Source organism: Strongyloides ratti (genome assembly GCF_001040885.1).
Source record: "Strongyloides ratti genome assembly S_ratti_ED321, chromosome : 2".
In the NCBI taxonomy this organism is placed as follows: domain Eukaryota; kingdom Metazoa; phylum Nematoda; class Chromadorea; order Rhabditida; family Strongyloididae; genus Strongyloides; species Strongyloides ratti.
Genome location: NC_037308.1, coordinates 16,188,878 through 16,206,708, shown reverse-complemented (window position 1 = coordinate 16,206,708; position 17,831 = coordinate 16,188,878). Strand labels below are relative to the sequence as shown.

At 17.2% G+C, this 17,831-nt stretch overlaps 5 protein-coding genes across 5 annotated transcripts in view; all 5 read right to left on the bottom strand.

Annotated features, from left to right (window-relative positions):
• Positions 1 to 298: 298 nt before the first annotated feature.
• SRAE_2000512100 (MFS-type transporter SLC18B1) lies at positions 299 to 1,727 on the bottom strand (the record flags this gene model as incomplete). The annotated part of the gene is made up of 3 exons (XM_024644092.1): positions 299 to 379; positions 427 to 1,443; positions 1,494 to 1,727. The coding sequence occupies 3 exons, from the start codon at positions 1,725 to 1,727 to the stop codon at positions 299 to 301; spliced, it is 1,332 nt and encodes a 443-aa protein (XP_024509687.1).
• A 351-nt stretch (positions 1,728 to 2,078) lies between these two features.
• On the bottom strand, positions 2,079 to 2,951 carry SRAE_2000512000 (7TM GPCR, serpentine receptor class v (Srv) family-containing protein; the record flags this gene model as incomplete). Its single annotated transcript, XM_024644091.1, has 1 exon — positions 2,079 to 2,951. The coding sequence occupies one exon, from the start codon at positions 2,949 to 2,951 to the stop codon at positions 2,079 to 2,081; it is 873 nt and encodes a 290-aa protein (XP_024509686.1).
• Positions 2,952 to 9,862: 6,911 nt separating this feature from the next.
• SRAE_2000511900 (Equilibrative nucleoside transporter 3) lies at positions 9,863 to 11,389 on the bottom strand (the record flags this gene model as incomplete). The annotated part of the gene is made up of 3 exons (XM_024644090.1): positions 9,863 to 11,053; positions 11,098 to 11,261; positions 11,317 to 11,389. The coding sequence occupies 3 exons, from the start codon at positions 11,387 to 11,389 to the stop codon at positions 9,863 to 9,865; spliced, it is 1,428 nt and encodes a 475-aa protein (XP_024509685.1).
• A 3,325-nt stretch (positions 11,390 to 14,714) lies between these two features.
• On the bottom strand, positions 14,715 to 16,735 carry SRAE_2000511800 (Glycosyl transferase, family 14-containing protein; the record flags this gene model as incomplete). Its single annotated transcript, XM_024644089.1, has 5 exons — positions 14,715 to 15,283; positions 15,335 to 15,497; positions 15,545 to 15,793; positions 15,843 to 16,509; positions 16,578 to 16,735. 5 exons carry the CDS (start codon positions 16,733 to 16,735, stop codon positions 14,715 to 14,717), a joined length of 1,806 nt encoding a protein of 601 aa, XP_024509684.1.
• Positions 16,736 to 17,220: 485 nt separating this feature from the next.
• SRAE_2000511700 (Glycosyl transferase, family 14-containing protein) overlaps positions 17,221 to 17,831 on the bottom strand; it is a gene marked incomplete at both ends in the record, with an annotated part of 1,275 nt that continues 664 nt past the window's right edge. Inside the window, one exon of the mRNA XM_024644088.1 lies at positions 17,221 to 17,789. Within this exon, the coding sequence (XP_024509683.1) occupies positions 17,221 to 17,789 (569 nt within the window). The remainder of the gene's footprint in view (positions 17,790 to 17,831) is intronic.

The window sequence follows — 17,831 nt, the reverse complement described above, 5'->3', positions numbered from 1 at the left end:
GCTTTTACAAAATAATGTATTTTTAAAGTGATGTTAAAACATTGTTCGTACAATACTTTTTTATTGTTACATAGCAATATAGAAATTAACAATAAAATATTATTATTTATTTTTATAATTATAAATAAACAGTGGTTGTATTAAACTTCATAAAGGAAATAAAAGAAAAAATTTAATCTTAAAAGTTTTATTAAATTAAAAAAAACATAATAATACATTAAGAGTCAATATTTGATTAATTAATAATATTTAAATTAACAATATTTTAATTTTTTTAAATTAAGCAAAATTTTGTTAATTATTTTGTAATATATTTTTGTTTATAAGCACATTTTTTATAAATACGTGGTATTAAATATGCAACAGTAAATATGATCATCTTAAAATTATTATATAAAAATTTTTATTAGATGATGATAAACTTACAGAAATAAATGATATTAATGCGATTACAGAAATTGCATTTTGATATTTTAAACCTTCTACTAAAGCTGAACCAATTAAAGGACCAAGAAAAGCACCAAATGAAAATGATGAACAAAAAATTGCTGACACTGTAGAAGATGTCTCCAAGCTATCAGAAAAATTATGCTCTTTTACCACTATATCCATAGCCTTTTTGAATGATGGGACAAAAATCATTGAACATGACAATCCCATAATACTTAAACAAATTGCAAATATTTCTACACTTGGTTTATACTTAAAAAATGGCAAGGGACCCATACACATTAAAGCAGTTGTTTCAAAAAAATATCCAATAAAAAATAAGATATCAATTATAGGATATTTATCAATAATAAATCCTAATATTGGACAAAATATAGCATACAATCCTCCTAGACAAAGAAATAATAATCCCACTTTTGATGGATCAAGATTAAATTGTTTACAACCAATAGCTAATGTTGAATCATGAAATGAAAATAAAACACCTACAATTATAATTGTAAATACTATACACCAAATATCTTTAATTTTTATAGCTTCAAACCATGTAAGATTTTTTTCTTTAGTCATCTTATTCTTATCATTTGTAATTGATTCCAAATTTTTATCATTATCATTTGAAGTAATAAAAAAAAGTGCAATTATAGCTGACATTCCCGCAACCCCACCTAAAACAAGAAAAGGACAGAAATAACCAACATATTGATATAAATAACCACCAATTAAAGGTCCAACTGTATATCCAAGACCAGCACCTGTTTCAACAGAACCAAGAACAGTAGTCATAATACTTGGAAAATCTTTTGAAGCAATAGCATATGTTGTTGTAAATACCATAGCATTTCCCATTGATTGAAATATTCGTAAAGAAAAAGTAGCAACAAAAAACCATGTTCCATTGTTTATTAAATTTGTCAATGAAAATAAAAAAGTTCCAATACTTATAAAAATCATTCCAAATGAAAACATCTTTTTTACACCAAAAGTTGGAATCTATTAAGAAATAGAAAAAAAAAAATATTATTATTTATATTGAAACATACTAATTTACCAATAACTGGGCTTAAAATAAAGCCACCAAAATTAAAAATAGCAAAAATAAAACCAGAAGAAGTTAGTGAAACATTCTTTGAAAATGCAACATCATTAAAAAATGATGAGATACAGGCAAAAGCCATTGGACAAACAGTATTAGATAAAATTATTGTAAAAAATACAATCCATTCTTTTAAACCAAACGTACTAAATGTTTTATGATTTAAGCTAGTATTCTCCATTAAAATATTTATGAAAAATAATAATTTTTAATGACAATTAAAAAATTGTCACTTTATCAGTAAATTGATATCAAAAGAAATTAAAAAAAAAAGATAAGAATATAGTTTAATAATAAAAATAAAATTTCATAATAATTTAATTTGAAAAATAATTATATTTAAAATAGTTAAGTATGTATATAGGTATTAATTTATCATATGTTTTGGTATATTTTATTTATATATAGAAAAAAATATTGTTCAAATAAAATAAAATTATGTTTATTATTACTATATTATATTAATTATATTTATACGGCTAAATTTTGTTTTATTATCTTATTTATCTTAAAAAAAATCAGTTTTATATTTTTATGTTGAAGGTATCCATTTTTTATTTGGTATAGTTCTGTTAACTGTTACACTTTTGTTAAAAAATGATTTTGGTAAATAATTTTGAACAAAAAAAGTAATTCCAAGTAAATGTAAAATGTCATTTCTTAAAGATTTTGAACATAACATTAAATAGAAAGGTTGAAATGATGTTATAAATGGTAACATATAATAAATCCATAAACTAAGATAATTTCTTTGACTTTGATCATTATTAAAAATTGATTCAAATCTTATAAATTGTTGAATGGTAAAAATAAATAAACTTATATTTAAAATAATTGTATAAATAAAATAAGAAAATTTTTGAACAATATCTTGAACTTTTACTTTTGCTTCAAAAAATTTTTTATATCTCATCCATATTATTAAATTAAGAATAAGTGAAATTATTGTTGATAAAATAACAACAATACATAATGTAATATTGGAAGCAATTCTTGAAAATTGATCTTCCATATCAAAAAATTTTTTATTTAATAATGAATCAGTTATTAATATAACATTTGTCGTAAATGTATATGGATATAAACAAATTGGAAATAATATTTGAAATACAATAATAGTATAACATACATTAACATTCCATTTATTTTTATAAATTAAAGGATACATAATGCCAAAAAATCTATTAAAAATAATAATAATATTTCCAAAAACAGATGATATTATAGGGCCAAAAAATAATATTGGATATAATTGATAAATTATTCTATTACCCATAAACAAATAGTTATCACCACTCCAATATGGAATTTTTTGATAAAATATCATTGAAATAAATTGAATTAAATTGATTGTAAAATTTGCCGTTAAATGAATTCTTAATGGTTCATCATATATATGTCTCATATTTTGTGAATCTTTTTTTTTACAAATATAAATAATTATTAATAAGTATAGTATATATGTGATAATTTGTAGTATTGTCCACACAATTTCAATGATTGTTGTAGTATTTATTTCAAATGACATATTATTATAAAAACGTTGTGAATTTAAATTTTTATAAAAATTTTGAATTTTTTATTTAAATAATTTTATTATTTCTAAAGAAATTTTTTAATTACTTTTATTTAATATATAATTTATAAATTAAAAGAAAGAAAAAAATTATTACTTAAAAAAAGCAAATAACATAATAAAAATAATTTTGGTTTTAATTACAGTAATAATTTTTTTTATTTATGTTCATTAGAATATTATAATTATTTATATTAATATTAAAAATAATAATAATAAATGAATAAAAATAATTTTTTATTTTTTTAAAATACTTCTTTTTAATTAAATTATTAATAACAAATATAATGTAAATAGACTAATTACAGGTGTAAATAAATTATAATGTTTAAATAAAAGAATTTATATTATTAATGAATAATTTAGTAGTTTTATACAATTAATACTACATACTTATTTTGTTAAAGATATAAAAGTAAAAAAGTTAATATAACTTAATTTTTAACACCAAATTAATCATCAGTTTATTTTTTTTTATAAAACAAGTACAACTTTTCTTATCATTTGTAATGATAACTATTAAATTTAAAAATTTATTTTTCCAAAATTTTAAAAACTTTTGATGTTAACTATCAAACATTTAGATGTTTGTTCACATCAAAATATATATTCTATCATTTATCATAAAGTATTAATAAGAATATTTAAAAACTATTTTTTATAAAATAATTGTAAAATAAACTATTTAAATAACATATATATATATATATACATTCTAAGCACCAAAAATCAAAAAATCATTTGTTAAATAAAAAGAAGTAAAAATTATATCTAAATTTTTTTATGTAGTCACAATAAAATATATTAATATTTTATAAAATATTTTTATACAAAAAATCAAAATATTGAATCTTGTTATATACTTAATAATTTTCTATTGTTAACAAGTGAATTTATTGCATACTATCCTAATAATATATTTCTTAATAAAATATACTTTTTGAAAGATTTTCCCAAAAATTGGTATAACAAGAATATAAAAATTTTATATTAAATAAAAAGTTTAAAAAAAATTTTATATTATGTTTTTAAGTTTTAATATAAATATATATTTTATAAAAACAATTCTTAAGCCATATTGTAATCAAACTTTTTCTTTCTAATAATAAATCTTTTTATAACATTAGTTGGTATAATTAAAATCAATATATTACTATTATAATCAAAAATTAATTAAAAAAACTTTTATAATTAAATTATATAACAAAAATATTTATTTTTTTTTAAAATAATAGCAAAAAAAAAATTTACTATTAACTGTCAAATAACATCTAATAAAAGGTAAAAAATATACATACGTATATATATTTTATTTTATTTAATTTATAACTTTGAATTCTTATATCAAACATAAAATAAACATAAAAAAAATGTTATTAAAAGTTTTATGATATATTAGTAAAAAAAATAAATTATACTCTTCTTTTGATAAATGTAAAATTGATATAAAATTCAAAAGAAATAGTTTTTAATAATAAATTATATATTAATGAAAATTTTAAATGAAATAAATAACATGCCATCATGATATATTTTTAAATATAAACTATTCAATACATATACAATTTACTTAATGGTATTATTAATAAAAAAATCATACATTGGTAAAGTATAAAATTATTTAATTCAAAAAATATAAAACTTGGTACTAATAAAATATTATTGTGATATAAAAAAATTGTCTTAAAATGTTAAGTATTATCAAAATTTTTCTGAAAAACAACAACTACACATATTAAAAGAAATAAAGATTAAACTTTAATTCTAAATAATAAATCATTAAAAAATTCAAATTGTATTAACATTTTATAATTGGTTTGTGATTTTATAAATTAAGTGATAAAGAACTTAAAATATATAACAAAAAAAATATATATACATATGTATATTTATAGATATGTACAATAAGATAAATAAAAATGTTTTTTTTTTACTGAATATTGTAAGATAAAAATAAAATCAATTATATATAAATAATGATTAAGTTTACACAAATTTATTGGTAAGTTTAATTATAAGAAATGTTATCAGATAAAAACGCTTTTTAGAATGCATTAAAAAGTTAAATAATTTTTATTTTTGTCTAAAACTAACACAATTAATAAAGTTATTTAATTGATAGAATATATCTAAACTAAAAATAACAAATTTTATCTTTATATAACTTTAAATTTCATCATTTTTTCTTACAAAAGTAAATATTTAACAAAAAATATTTTTTGAGGTTATTAAAATTTAATAAAATGTATTACATTTAGATGTACTACTTAATTAAGTACTTTTTATATTTTTTTGTCTGTATATGACAAAATAAGTATTTTTTTTTAAATAATTTATAAATTAGCATAAAAGTAATAATAAAAAAATTTTAACTATAGTAAAAGTAAAATATAACTTATTAGTAATTATGTAAAAACTTCAAAACAAAATATTTGATATAAATTATTGATATGATTTGATAATTATTTGATTTTTTAAAAAAAAAATTATATTATTTTTTATTACAATAATATAATATATCTTTTACACTTGTAAAAAAGTACAAATTATATTTTATTCATAATCATTTAAAAAAGAAACTTAAAAAAAATGAAATTAGTAAATATATTTTTTTTTTAAATTCTTATTTATCAAAATAGATTAAAAATTTCTATACATGTTCAGAAATAGAAAATGAATATTATGAAAACAAAATAAAAACCATCATTTAACAATTTTAGTAAATAAAAGTAAAAAAAAAATTAAATTTTTTAAAGAATGCCTTATTAATATAATTATTTTTACATAAACATTAAAATAAAATATTTATAAATATTAGAAAATAAGCAAAATTGAAAATATTCTTTAAGCAAACATTAAAATATTTTATAAAAATGATTATTCTAATAAAAGTCTTTAATTAAAAGAGTCAAATATCATTTAATGGTAAACTGCAAATTTTTTAAAAAGAAAATATTATTATTGGTGACAATTAAATATGTATAAAATTTATGTTTTATAAATTAGTATCTTAATAGTTAAAAGTAGCATTATTTGTAAACAATACTATTTTATAAATAAAAAAATTATTCACTTTAAAGAATCAAAATTGTTTAATACTTCTATCTATGTATATTGGTACCAGTTAAAAAAATTTAATATAATTTGTTGTTTCAGATAAAAAAAATTTTACTTGTGATAGAATTTGTAAAAAAAATTAAATATTAAAAATAATATAAAAGGTATAAAAATATTTTAATAAATTTTGAATTAATAAATAAATAAAAAAATTTTTTTTTATTAAATTAAATAAATAGAATAATAAATTGTAATATTCTTGTATAATATAAGATTTATTTATTGTTGTAAAAAATTTCTACTAGATAAATACATTATAAAATATACAGTACTATTATACTTAATAGATAAAAAAAATAGTATTAAAAATTATTTTACTATTGATCCTATATTTACACCAATATAATTTAACAAAAAATAAAATGTCTCATACAAAATTAAATGATAATATCTTAACAATTATTATCTATAAATACTGGTAAAAAAAATAATGAAACTTGTTAAAAAATTACTTTTGATTGTGGTATTTTACAATAAGAAGTCACTTATAAATATTTACAAACTTATTAAAATTTTATAAGAAAATTATTTTATTAATATACTATAACTTGATTTAAAAAAATAGTATCAAAAAACTCTTTTTATAACATACTAAAAAATTTTTTGACTTCTTAATTTATTTTGTATTATAAAAATAAATTTAAATTTAAAATTTAAATGAAGAGTACACAAATTATAAAATTAGTAAGATAAAAATTTTAATGCATAATTATGGGTAAATAAAAACCAAATATAATTTCTACAAAACAATTTTAATTTTTTAACAAAATATCTTTTCTCTTTTAATTTAAAATATTATAATCATTGATAAACATTTATATATTTTTAATAAAAAATGATAATTAATTATAAGCATTTAATAAATTTTAATTTTGAAAAATATGTTTTATACTTTCATTTTAAAACAATTTTAAAATTTTTTTATAATAATAGTATGTAAAAGATGGTATTGACTTTTTATTATATTGGAATCAAATTATATTTTTATTTACCTATAATCTTAAGTTATTTGTTATATATTAAAAACAATAAAACTATGTATGACTAAATTTAGAAAAATTATGTTGGATTAAACTTAAGAACATTCATTTAAAAATTAATTAAAATAAAAAAAAAATTATGAACAATTTTAATATGATAACATTAATTTTTATTTTCTTTTATTTCTTCCTACCAATTTAAATGCATTTATTTTTCACACTATAAAATACTCTAAACATTAGAAAAATACATTTTTTTAATTTTACAAATAAATTACATTGATACATTTTATTATATGACATTTTTTTCTAATTAGTTTTTGAACATAATCTTCTTTACATTTTTAAAATTATTTTTTTATTATTTTTTTTTCTAATTGGTTTTGTTAATTTGGTATGATAAGTTGATAATTTTACAAAATTAATTTTAATTTAAGATTAAAAAAATTATTAGTTTTGTTTCTTTTTAAATATTATATCATTATTCCAGTAAAAAAATGAATTATTTGTAAATTAGCTATAAAAACTTTTTAAAATAAAATATAATTATACTCTTTCTTTTATCAAAATTACATAAATTTAAAGTAATATAAAAAAAATTTTTTTTAAATAATAACTTAATATATCAACTAATTTTTTTTTACAAATATTAATAAATAAATAAATAAAAATTTAAGATTGTCATTGGACAGAAATGTCTGATATATCAAATCATATTAACAAAAAATAACTCTCTTCCAATTAATTATTATTCTTTTGCTTATCTTTTTAACACCGCTTGTGATAAAAAAATATTTTATCAAGCACAATATATATTTGTAGGAATCAATCTCATTGAAGCTTTTAACGAGGTTTCTTACGAATCCTCACTAGAATTACAAGATAACATTGATAATAATTGATTAATTTTATAAAAAATTAATTAAACACTTTATATCAATATAACTTATAATTTTAAAAATAACATAAATATTTTATTAAATTTTAGAAGATAATTTAACTTTATTATACAATATTTTTAAAGAATTTAATTGTTAACTAAAAATTTATAAATAAACTTTTTGGATTGAAAAATTCTTGTAAATCTTTATTTTTCCTTTGATTTTGTGTAAAGGTATAAAAATAATTTTACTAAAATGACTAATTAGTTATTATAATTCAGCAGATAAAAATTGAATAATATAATATAATAAAAGATATATTTAAATTGAATTAGTTTATAATTTTATATTATTATATTATTACAAATTTTGTAATATATAATAATTGATTTCTTTTAAACAATACATTATTTTATAATGAAATTTAATTTAAAAAATGTGTTTTTATGTTTTATTTTTTTTTATTAAAATTTTATATAAATATAACGTTTTCTTTTTATAACATTTTTTTTAAAATTATATTAATTATTCTTTAAATTATATTTCAATATATTATACTGTAGTATTTAAATAATTAATTTCTTTTTTATTAAAAATGAAAAAAAAAAGTTTAGAAAAAATTGTAAATTATTTAAAATAAGTATTAATATTATTGTTTGATTTGATAGTTAAAACTAACTGATTAATTAATATGTAAAACAAAAAAGATTATATTATAATTTCATATTATTTTAATTGCCATCATTACAATAAATATTATAATATAAATCAAAAATTTTATATTTATTACCTTAAAATATAAATTCAAACATATATATTTTATTAAATGTTATTTAAAATATATAAAAATAAGAATTAAAAAAAAAATAAAAAACAAAAATTATAGTCAAAATATATTTTGATAAAAAAATTAACTTAATTTAATAATTATTTTTATATAAAAATTACAATAATTAAGCATTAATGTGGCAAGAAAAATTTAAACAAAAATATAATGAAGTTATAAAATAATTAAGAAAAAAAAAAGTAATAGTAAAATATTAATTAAAAACATCATTTTATATTTATCATTAGAAAAAAGCATATTGAAATAAAAAAATGTATATTAAAAGTAATTATTCTAATTATTAAATAAATATTATTATCAATATTACAATTAGGTATTAAATTTAGAAATAGAAAATAAAATACATTTATAAATAAAGTTTTTATAATTTAAATACTTTGTTTTGATAGTGTACTCCTATAAATAGTGATTATATATTCTATTAACCTTATTATAATTTAAAAATAAATAATTGTTAATTATATATATATATTTTTTTTAAAAATTATTTAAGACTTTCTCAAAAGATATGCATAAAAAAAAATCTTTTTTTTTAAATTTACAATGTCATTCTATAAACAATATTTATATTATATTATAAATGCTATTCACATTTTGAGTACCACTTTGATATAAAAAAAAGATAATGATAATAATATATAATTTTTTTTTTACATTTAATTTACAAATATCAGATGATTTTTGATTATTACATTGTATTATAATATAATTTAAAAAAAATATTAACAAAATAAAATTTATTTTGAAAAAATTTAATTAATATAATTTACGTTATTATAAAAAAAAAAAATTTTCTTTGTCAAAAAAAGATAAATATAAAAATTAATAATAAATGATGATAATTAAGTCAAAGTATAAGATAATTATTTAGTTGATAAGTTAATGAAACAATATAACAATTAACTAGTAATGATATTAAAATGAAACACGATCTAATGGTCCCAAATTATCAGCAACATATGTAACTAAGAAAGTAAAAACTATTCCAGAAGTGATACCTAGAATAAGAAAGAATGCTGACATCATACCAGCTATAGATGATTTTGAAATGTGAACTGTTCTTGGTGCATACATCATACCAAGTGATGAAAGGTATCCTGAAGTAAATGACATGATAAATCCAGCAGTAAGATAAATCCATTCATTTGTAATAAAAATAGGCCATGTTCTTAATGTTGGTCTGTAATTACAAAAAAAGAAAAATGGAATAAATATTATACGAAGGTAGACAGGAATCCATAATTTATTTGGTCCTGGAATTTGTTTAAAATTTGCACAATATGATCCAATTGCAGCAAGAAGATTAAAAAGAAGGAATGTTGTAACAGGTGTAAAATATTTTTCAGGAATTATAAAATCATATTTTCCATCTGATCGGAATAATCTTATATCAGCCATAATTGCAGGAAAACATGTAAGTGTAACAAAGAAAACAAGAAAAACATTTACCATTTGTGGCCAACTATCTTTAAGTACTTCTTTATAAAGTCCAAAATCAATTCTTTTTTCATCTCTTCTATCTACAATTGGTTCAGAAGCTAATATACGTTTTGTAAGTTGAGCATAATATTTATAAAAATCAAATTCTTTAAGCATAAATATTGAGACAAAACAAGCCACCAAAGTAAATAAAGCAATGGCAAAATAAGAGAATGCTGCAGTCTCAACATCATCAGAAAAGGCAATTGTTAAAATATTAATAAATGATACAAATGTTCCAGCAATATTATTACCAAGAATTATGGCATTAGTAAAATTTGGTGGGAATTTGGCAACTAAACCATAAACAGAATTTTGATAAATTCCATTTGCTGCATTTAATATAGCAACAGAAATCATAGTTATCCAAAAAAATATTCCTACCCATGTTGTTGAGTCAATAAAAATCATCATTATTGTAAAAACAACAACAAAACAAACAACTCCTAATGAATAAGTAATTCTATTGATAAGTTCTCCTTTTGGTTGATTAACAATATTAATGGCATTAAGAAGAAGATTTGGTAATTGTGAAAATAATCCAAGAAATGAAAAAAAACTTAAAGCATACATTGTTTTTACACTTTTATCACCATCATGTTCAGTTAACTTATAGTCAACAAAATACTAAAAATAATTAATATTATTTATATATAATAATTATAACATACTGATGGAGCAATTGTAATAAACATATTCCATGGCATAAGAACACCAACACCATGTAATAACATTATCCAATAAACTGCATTCCATCTATCTGGTGGAGCCTCTTTCATTCCATAATTTTTGTCACCTTGTTCAATGAAAGGAACATCTTGATCACTAGGATATTCTAAAATTATTTTAAATAAAATGATGTTTTAATTAATTATGGAAAAAAAAATTACCTAAGTGATTAATTTTATCAGAATTGTTATCATTAGATTCTGTAGGTAATGGGGATGTTCCAGTGTTAGTCATATTGTTAACTAAAAATAAAAAAAATAATTTTAAATCAACTTAAATTTAAATAAACGAAATACAATTAAATATTTTTTTTTTCTATTATCTTAAATCTTTATATATAATAAAACAGAAGTATAATAACAATAGTCATAAAAATATTTAAATCATTTTAATCAAAAAGGGGAAACAATAACTATTAATTTTCAAGTATAAATATATATACGATGCACTTTTAATAACAAAAGAACACTTTTCTTTCTTATAACACATTCATTATATTATAATCATATGTTATTTAAAAAGTTTGCATTTTAAAAAGTTGTTTTTATAATAGATTTAAATAAAGAATGTTATAGATATATATTACAAGAAAAAGATAAGAAGAATAAAAAAAAAAAACAATACATAAATGAAAAAGTAATAAGTATAATTTTATGAAAAAAAATTTTAACAAAGTTATTATACTTAAATTATTAATTTATAGTGCAAACTATTATAATTATATAATATTTATTTACTAAAGGACACTGAAGTTATTTAGACTATAAAAAGGACAATCTGAAAAAGTATATTATATATATGATAGATATAGTATAATAGATGCTGAAGTAATAGATTTATATAAAATGTTTTTGTAATGTATCTTTTATACTTCTGTTCATTAAATAAATTACTGGTCATAAAGTTACAGGCAAAAATATTAATATAATTCTATTTAGTATTAAAAATAAGTATCAAATGATTTTTTATCACTGAAATTATGTAAAATAAAAATAAAATTTTTATTAATAAGTTCATTTTTTTTGTATTAAATTTTAAAAAAAAAAAATTAGACTTTTATTTACATCAATGTCTACAAATATAATCTTATTAAAAATAATATAAAAAAGTGTAAGTGAATATATTAAAATGTTTAAATGTAGAAAATTTGTATTTTTTAGAAATATATATAGATCTTTTGTAACTTTATTATATTTTAATAAAATATATGTGTATATATTTTGACAACATTATATATATATATCAAAAGAAAATATATTTTTGTTTCATTTAAAAACATTCAAAGTTACTTTGCATGTTTTAATTTATTTTAAAAGTATTTTACAAAAAAAAAAAAAACTATCTTTTCATTTTTATTAAAAAATGATACTAGATAGTTGAAAGGTAAATGTAAGAATTAAATAAAGATATTTTGTTATAATATAAAGTTGATTTCACAAATTTTAACATTGAGAAAATATTTATTTTATAATGTTATTTTAAATAAAAATAAATTTTTGATTTTATATAATATGTTGGTATAATCTTTGCCTATATAAAATTATAAGTAAAAATGTTATAAATAAATATTATTTTTCTGTGAAATAATAATTTTTATTTGATAAAAATTTAATTTATATTTTAGTTATATATACAGGTTAAATAGATTTTATATTTTTATATTGAAGTAAAAATAATAGTTTAAAAGTAAATTAAAATGTTGTTAATAAGATAATTAAAAAAGTTATGTAATATATTAAAATAAATTATTTTAATATTAATATTTCATTTTTTTTTGTAAGAATTTTATTATATATTTCAATGATTAATAAATAAATTTAAAAGTATGTATACAAGTTTATGGAAAGCAAATGAGGGTGATAAAAATATTAATAACTTGTGACATGAAAAGTATAATTTAAGAAAATAAATTAAAATAACATACTTTTTTTTTTGTAAATGCTTTTCTAACTAAAATTTTTTTTTGTATATTCACGTAAAACTATAAAAGAATATCAAATTAAAAAAAAATTATATAAAGTTCAAGATTCCACAAATATCATTAAATATATATATTTTATATTTACAAATATATATAAATAAAGAAATTTTTATGATAAATAAAATAATAAGCTATATTATATTTATATAGTAGTCACATATAAATAGATAGGTATCATATAAAAAGACTGTCAAACAAAAACCAAGGCCAAAAACTACATCATTAAAAAATATTTTTTTTATATATTATGATTATACCAATTTTACTTTTTTTTTAATAAGACTTCAGTTATATATTTACATAAAGAATAGACTTATCAATAGATGTTAAGAAAAAATACAAACATTTCATCTATTAAAATATATTATTATAGATAAGTGATTTCCAAATAATTACAAAAAAAAAAAATAAATAAATACAAAATTTTAAACCAAAATATTTTATATATTTATATTTTAAAAATAAAAATGTCTTTGACATAGTATAAATAAAAAAATAAATAATTTTTCATACTTTAAAATACTAACACGATATGTTTTTACTACACTTGGAGTAGAGCAACTTTGTAATGTATTAAAAATAATATTAAAAATGTTTAAATAATTATCTCGAATTATTAATCTTATCAATCATTTTTAATATTCTGGGAAAATGAGCATTAAAAATGGTTTATCAAATTTCAATGAAAATTGCTAACTTTTCTTTAGTATGTTAAAAATAAATTATAAATTTTATTTTATTTATATTTTTATATTTAAAAAAAATGTATCAAAGACAAGTATTATCAGTTTAATCTAAAATATTTGTAACATAATGTGATATTTTTCTTTATTAAAAAATATTTTAAAATAAATAATAAAAGTATAATAACCTTGGTTACAATTAATAAATTGCTAAATATTAAAGAATTAATTGATTCACATATTAGTCATTATCTTACTATTATATATTATAAAAAAAATATATATATAATCTTAATTAGTTTAAAAGTATAAATCTAATTAATATACTCTCTTATCTATAATTGATCATATCAAAATGACATTAGAAAAACAATAATTAGTATTTTTTTTTTTGCATTATTTTATCAATTCTTACTTTTTTAAATGTTGCAAAAGATTAATTTTTATGTCGCCATATAAATCATATTTATTAATGTTTAACATTTGTAACAATATTATCTTAATATTGTATATTTTTATAATAATTTAAAGTTATAATAATATATTTTATCAATAAAGACAAATAATAATAAACAAAAATATTTAAGAATGAAAAAATAAATGAAATTTTTATTTATTTATTTTGTATATATATTTATGAATACCATTTTTTTAATTTTTTTATATTCAAATGGGGAAAACTTTTTAAGATTACAAAAGTGGTAGAAATTATATTTTATAAATATAATTTTGATAAGATAAACAGATCTTTATTATTTATTGAAAAAAAAAAATTAAAAATCTACGATATATAATGTAATTTAAAAAAAAATATATAAAAAAAAGTATTAAATATAACTTCAATATTCTTTATTTCCTTTTTATTTATACTAATAAAAATTTTAAAATAATACGATTAGATTTTGCATTCTCTAATTCTTTCAATATCATTTTTGATTTTTAATCTTTGTAAAACACTTTGAGGTAAATTATAATACTTCCATAAATCTAATCTCTTATGTCTATAGAAATGTGTTCTATTATAAAGAAATTCCATCCAACATACTTCAGAACCATAATCTACTTCACTTCTAAATCTATATCCGAATAATTCTGTATAATTTTTCATATGTTGTAATGATTCTACTCCCCATGTACAAATAGAATGATGATACTTATTTGTTGGGCAAGTTTCTGGAGACCAGATAACTTTTCTATTTAAAAATGTTTCACGTGGATGATAAACATGAATACATTTTCGTGGTGTATATCCTGGAATTTGAAGTTTATCATCAGAAAATAGTGTTTGCCATGTTAATTCATCATTACCATATATACCAACATTAAATTTATTTAAAAATGTTGTTAGATTTATTTTATTAATCATATATTGAACAGTTGGTCTTGGTACTCCAATACAAACAGAACCTTTTTGGAAGACAATTTTTTCAAGCATAATATTTGGGTCTTGTCTTCTTTTATCATCTATAAATTAATTTTTATTCTAATCACTTTATTATTATTATTTTTATTTACCTTCTAAGAAGAAATTAAGATCTTTATATAACCATGACTCGGAGGTATTATATCTGAATGGAACAGTTGATGAAGGATCAACATATCCCATTTCAACAGGGAAATTCATTGCTTCTAATACTTCTAATAATTGTCTTGTTGTTTTTAATGGGAAATCATCATTCTAAAAATAAATAAATTATTTAACAAAAAAAAGTTGTTTTAGATTACTTGTTGTAAATATAAATAATCCCATTTTTTTTTAAGCAATATTTTCATACATTCAACTTGAGCAATATTAGCATAAGCTCCACCACTAGTCATATTATATTGTTTTTCTGCTACATAGACATTAGGAATACATTTTTCTAATTTTTTTAGAAGTTTATAAATTTCTGGTGATTTACTGTCAACTAAATAACAATAATGATTTTTGGGTGAATAGTGTGATGCAAGTCTACGTTCAAGAATAGGATATTCCTAAAAAAATTTTTTTTTTTTAAATAATTTTTAATATAATTAATATTACTTTATAAACATTGTAAGCATATGCTACAGAATATTTTTTTTCTAATGAATTTCTAGGAAAATCTTGTATATTGAAATTACGTTTTTTAATAGCTTTACAACTCATATCTAAATTTTCTTCCTGATATTTTATAACTTCTTCTTTATATTTATTAACATGCTCAACATCACCTTTTATAATTTTATTACAATCAATATTAACATATTTTGGTTTCCAAAATGGTTTAACATTATTACGTCCAACTACATCACTTGTATTAACCTTTAATTCCATAAATGTTTTTTTTGGACAATGTTCTCTAGTAAGTCCAACATATGATTCTACACATATATCATCAATTGAGTTAGCACTTGCAACAAATTTTTTAAATTTAAATGGTACATTAATTAAATTTACCAAATGATAATTTTTATTAACAATAAATTTATGTAAAGTACAATATGTGCACAAAGCTTGATCATAAGCAACATTTGGATCATCAAAGTAAATATTAGTTTCTGTAAATTCTTGTGAAGTATTCATATAATAGACAAAATATCCATCAACATCATTATTATTAAAATTATAAGTTTTTGTTACATTATTTGCTTCTTTATTTTTTCTAGCTTTTATCTTAAAGATGTTATGCATATCTCTATTTTTTGTAGCATAATGATATACATCATATCTAAATATAAATATTTATTAATATATATATATATTTTTTTTAATAAAAATTTTTTTTTTAATACATACGTCCAGTAATAAGAAAATGCATAAAAAAATTCATCTGTATATTGTTCACAATAATTTTCTGGACATAATAAGAAAATTACATTAATAGCAATATCAAGAATAATCAAAGCCAAAATAATAGTTAAAATAGTACTACAAATTTTTCTTATCGAACACATATTTATTAAAAAAATTTAAAATATTTTAAAATATCTAATGAATTTATATATATACAATGATTGATCGAAAATTATATAATTATTTTAATATTTATTTAACTTTTTTTTAAATTATCATTAAATGTGCAATTTTTAAAATTTTATTAAATGATAAAATTGATATATATATAAATTAATTTAATAAAAATGTTCTGAAAACATTAAAATATTTTTAAAAATCATGTATATGTTCAGTAAACTATAAAATAAGTATTATACTATTTACTCATTATTAAAAGTAATATTATAATTATAATTGTTAAAAAATAATAATAAACAAATTTTATTATATAATATTACTTTTAAACTTTTATTTTTATTTTGGTTAAAAAAAAAAGAAAAACTAGTAATTAATAATGTAAAAGTTTCAAAACTATATTTTGATAACTTCAAAAATCGTTCTGAGTGTAAAAAAATATTTACTATATAAACAATTAACAAACTTACTAAATGTTATAATTTTTAATAAAATCCATATCATCTATATAACTTAATCTTTTATAAATACTTTGTGGAAGATTATAATAATACCACAAATCAGGTCTTATATATTCACTAAAATGTGTCTTATTATAAAGATATTCACCAAGACATTGTATAGCACCATAATCAAATTCTTCTCTGAATCGATATATAAAAAATGATTTACTATTAATAATATCTTTAAGTGATTCAACACCTCTTGTACAGATATAATGATAATAGTCATTTGATTTACATAAACTAGGATACCAAATTACTTCTCTTGTTAAATATTTATTTGAAGGAAAATATTTGGAAGCATATTTTAATGGAATGTAACCAGGAATATTTAAAATTTCATTTGTTAGTAATGTTTGCCATGTTAATTCATCATTACCATATAAATTTGTATTTAATTGATTTAAAAATGTTGTTATATTTAATTTATTTACCAGATATTCTACAGCTTCTTTTGGTAAACCAGTTGAAACTAAACCTTTGGCAAATTCAATATTTTTATCCATTATAAACGAAATGTTTCTTCTCATATCATCTACAAATATATGTAACAAAGTTTTTTTTTTTTAATAAAAAT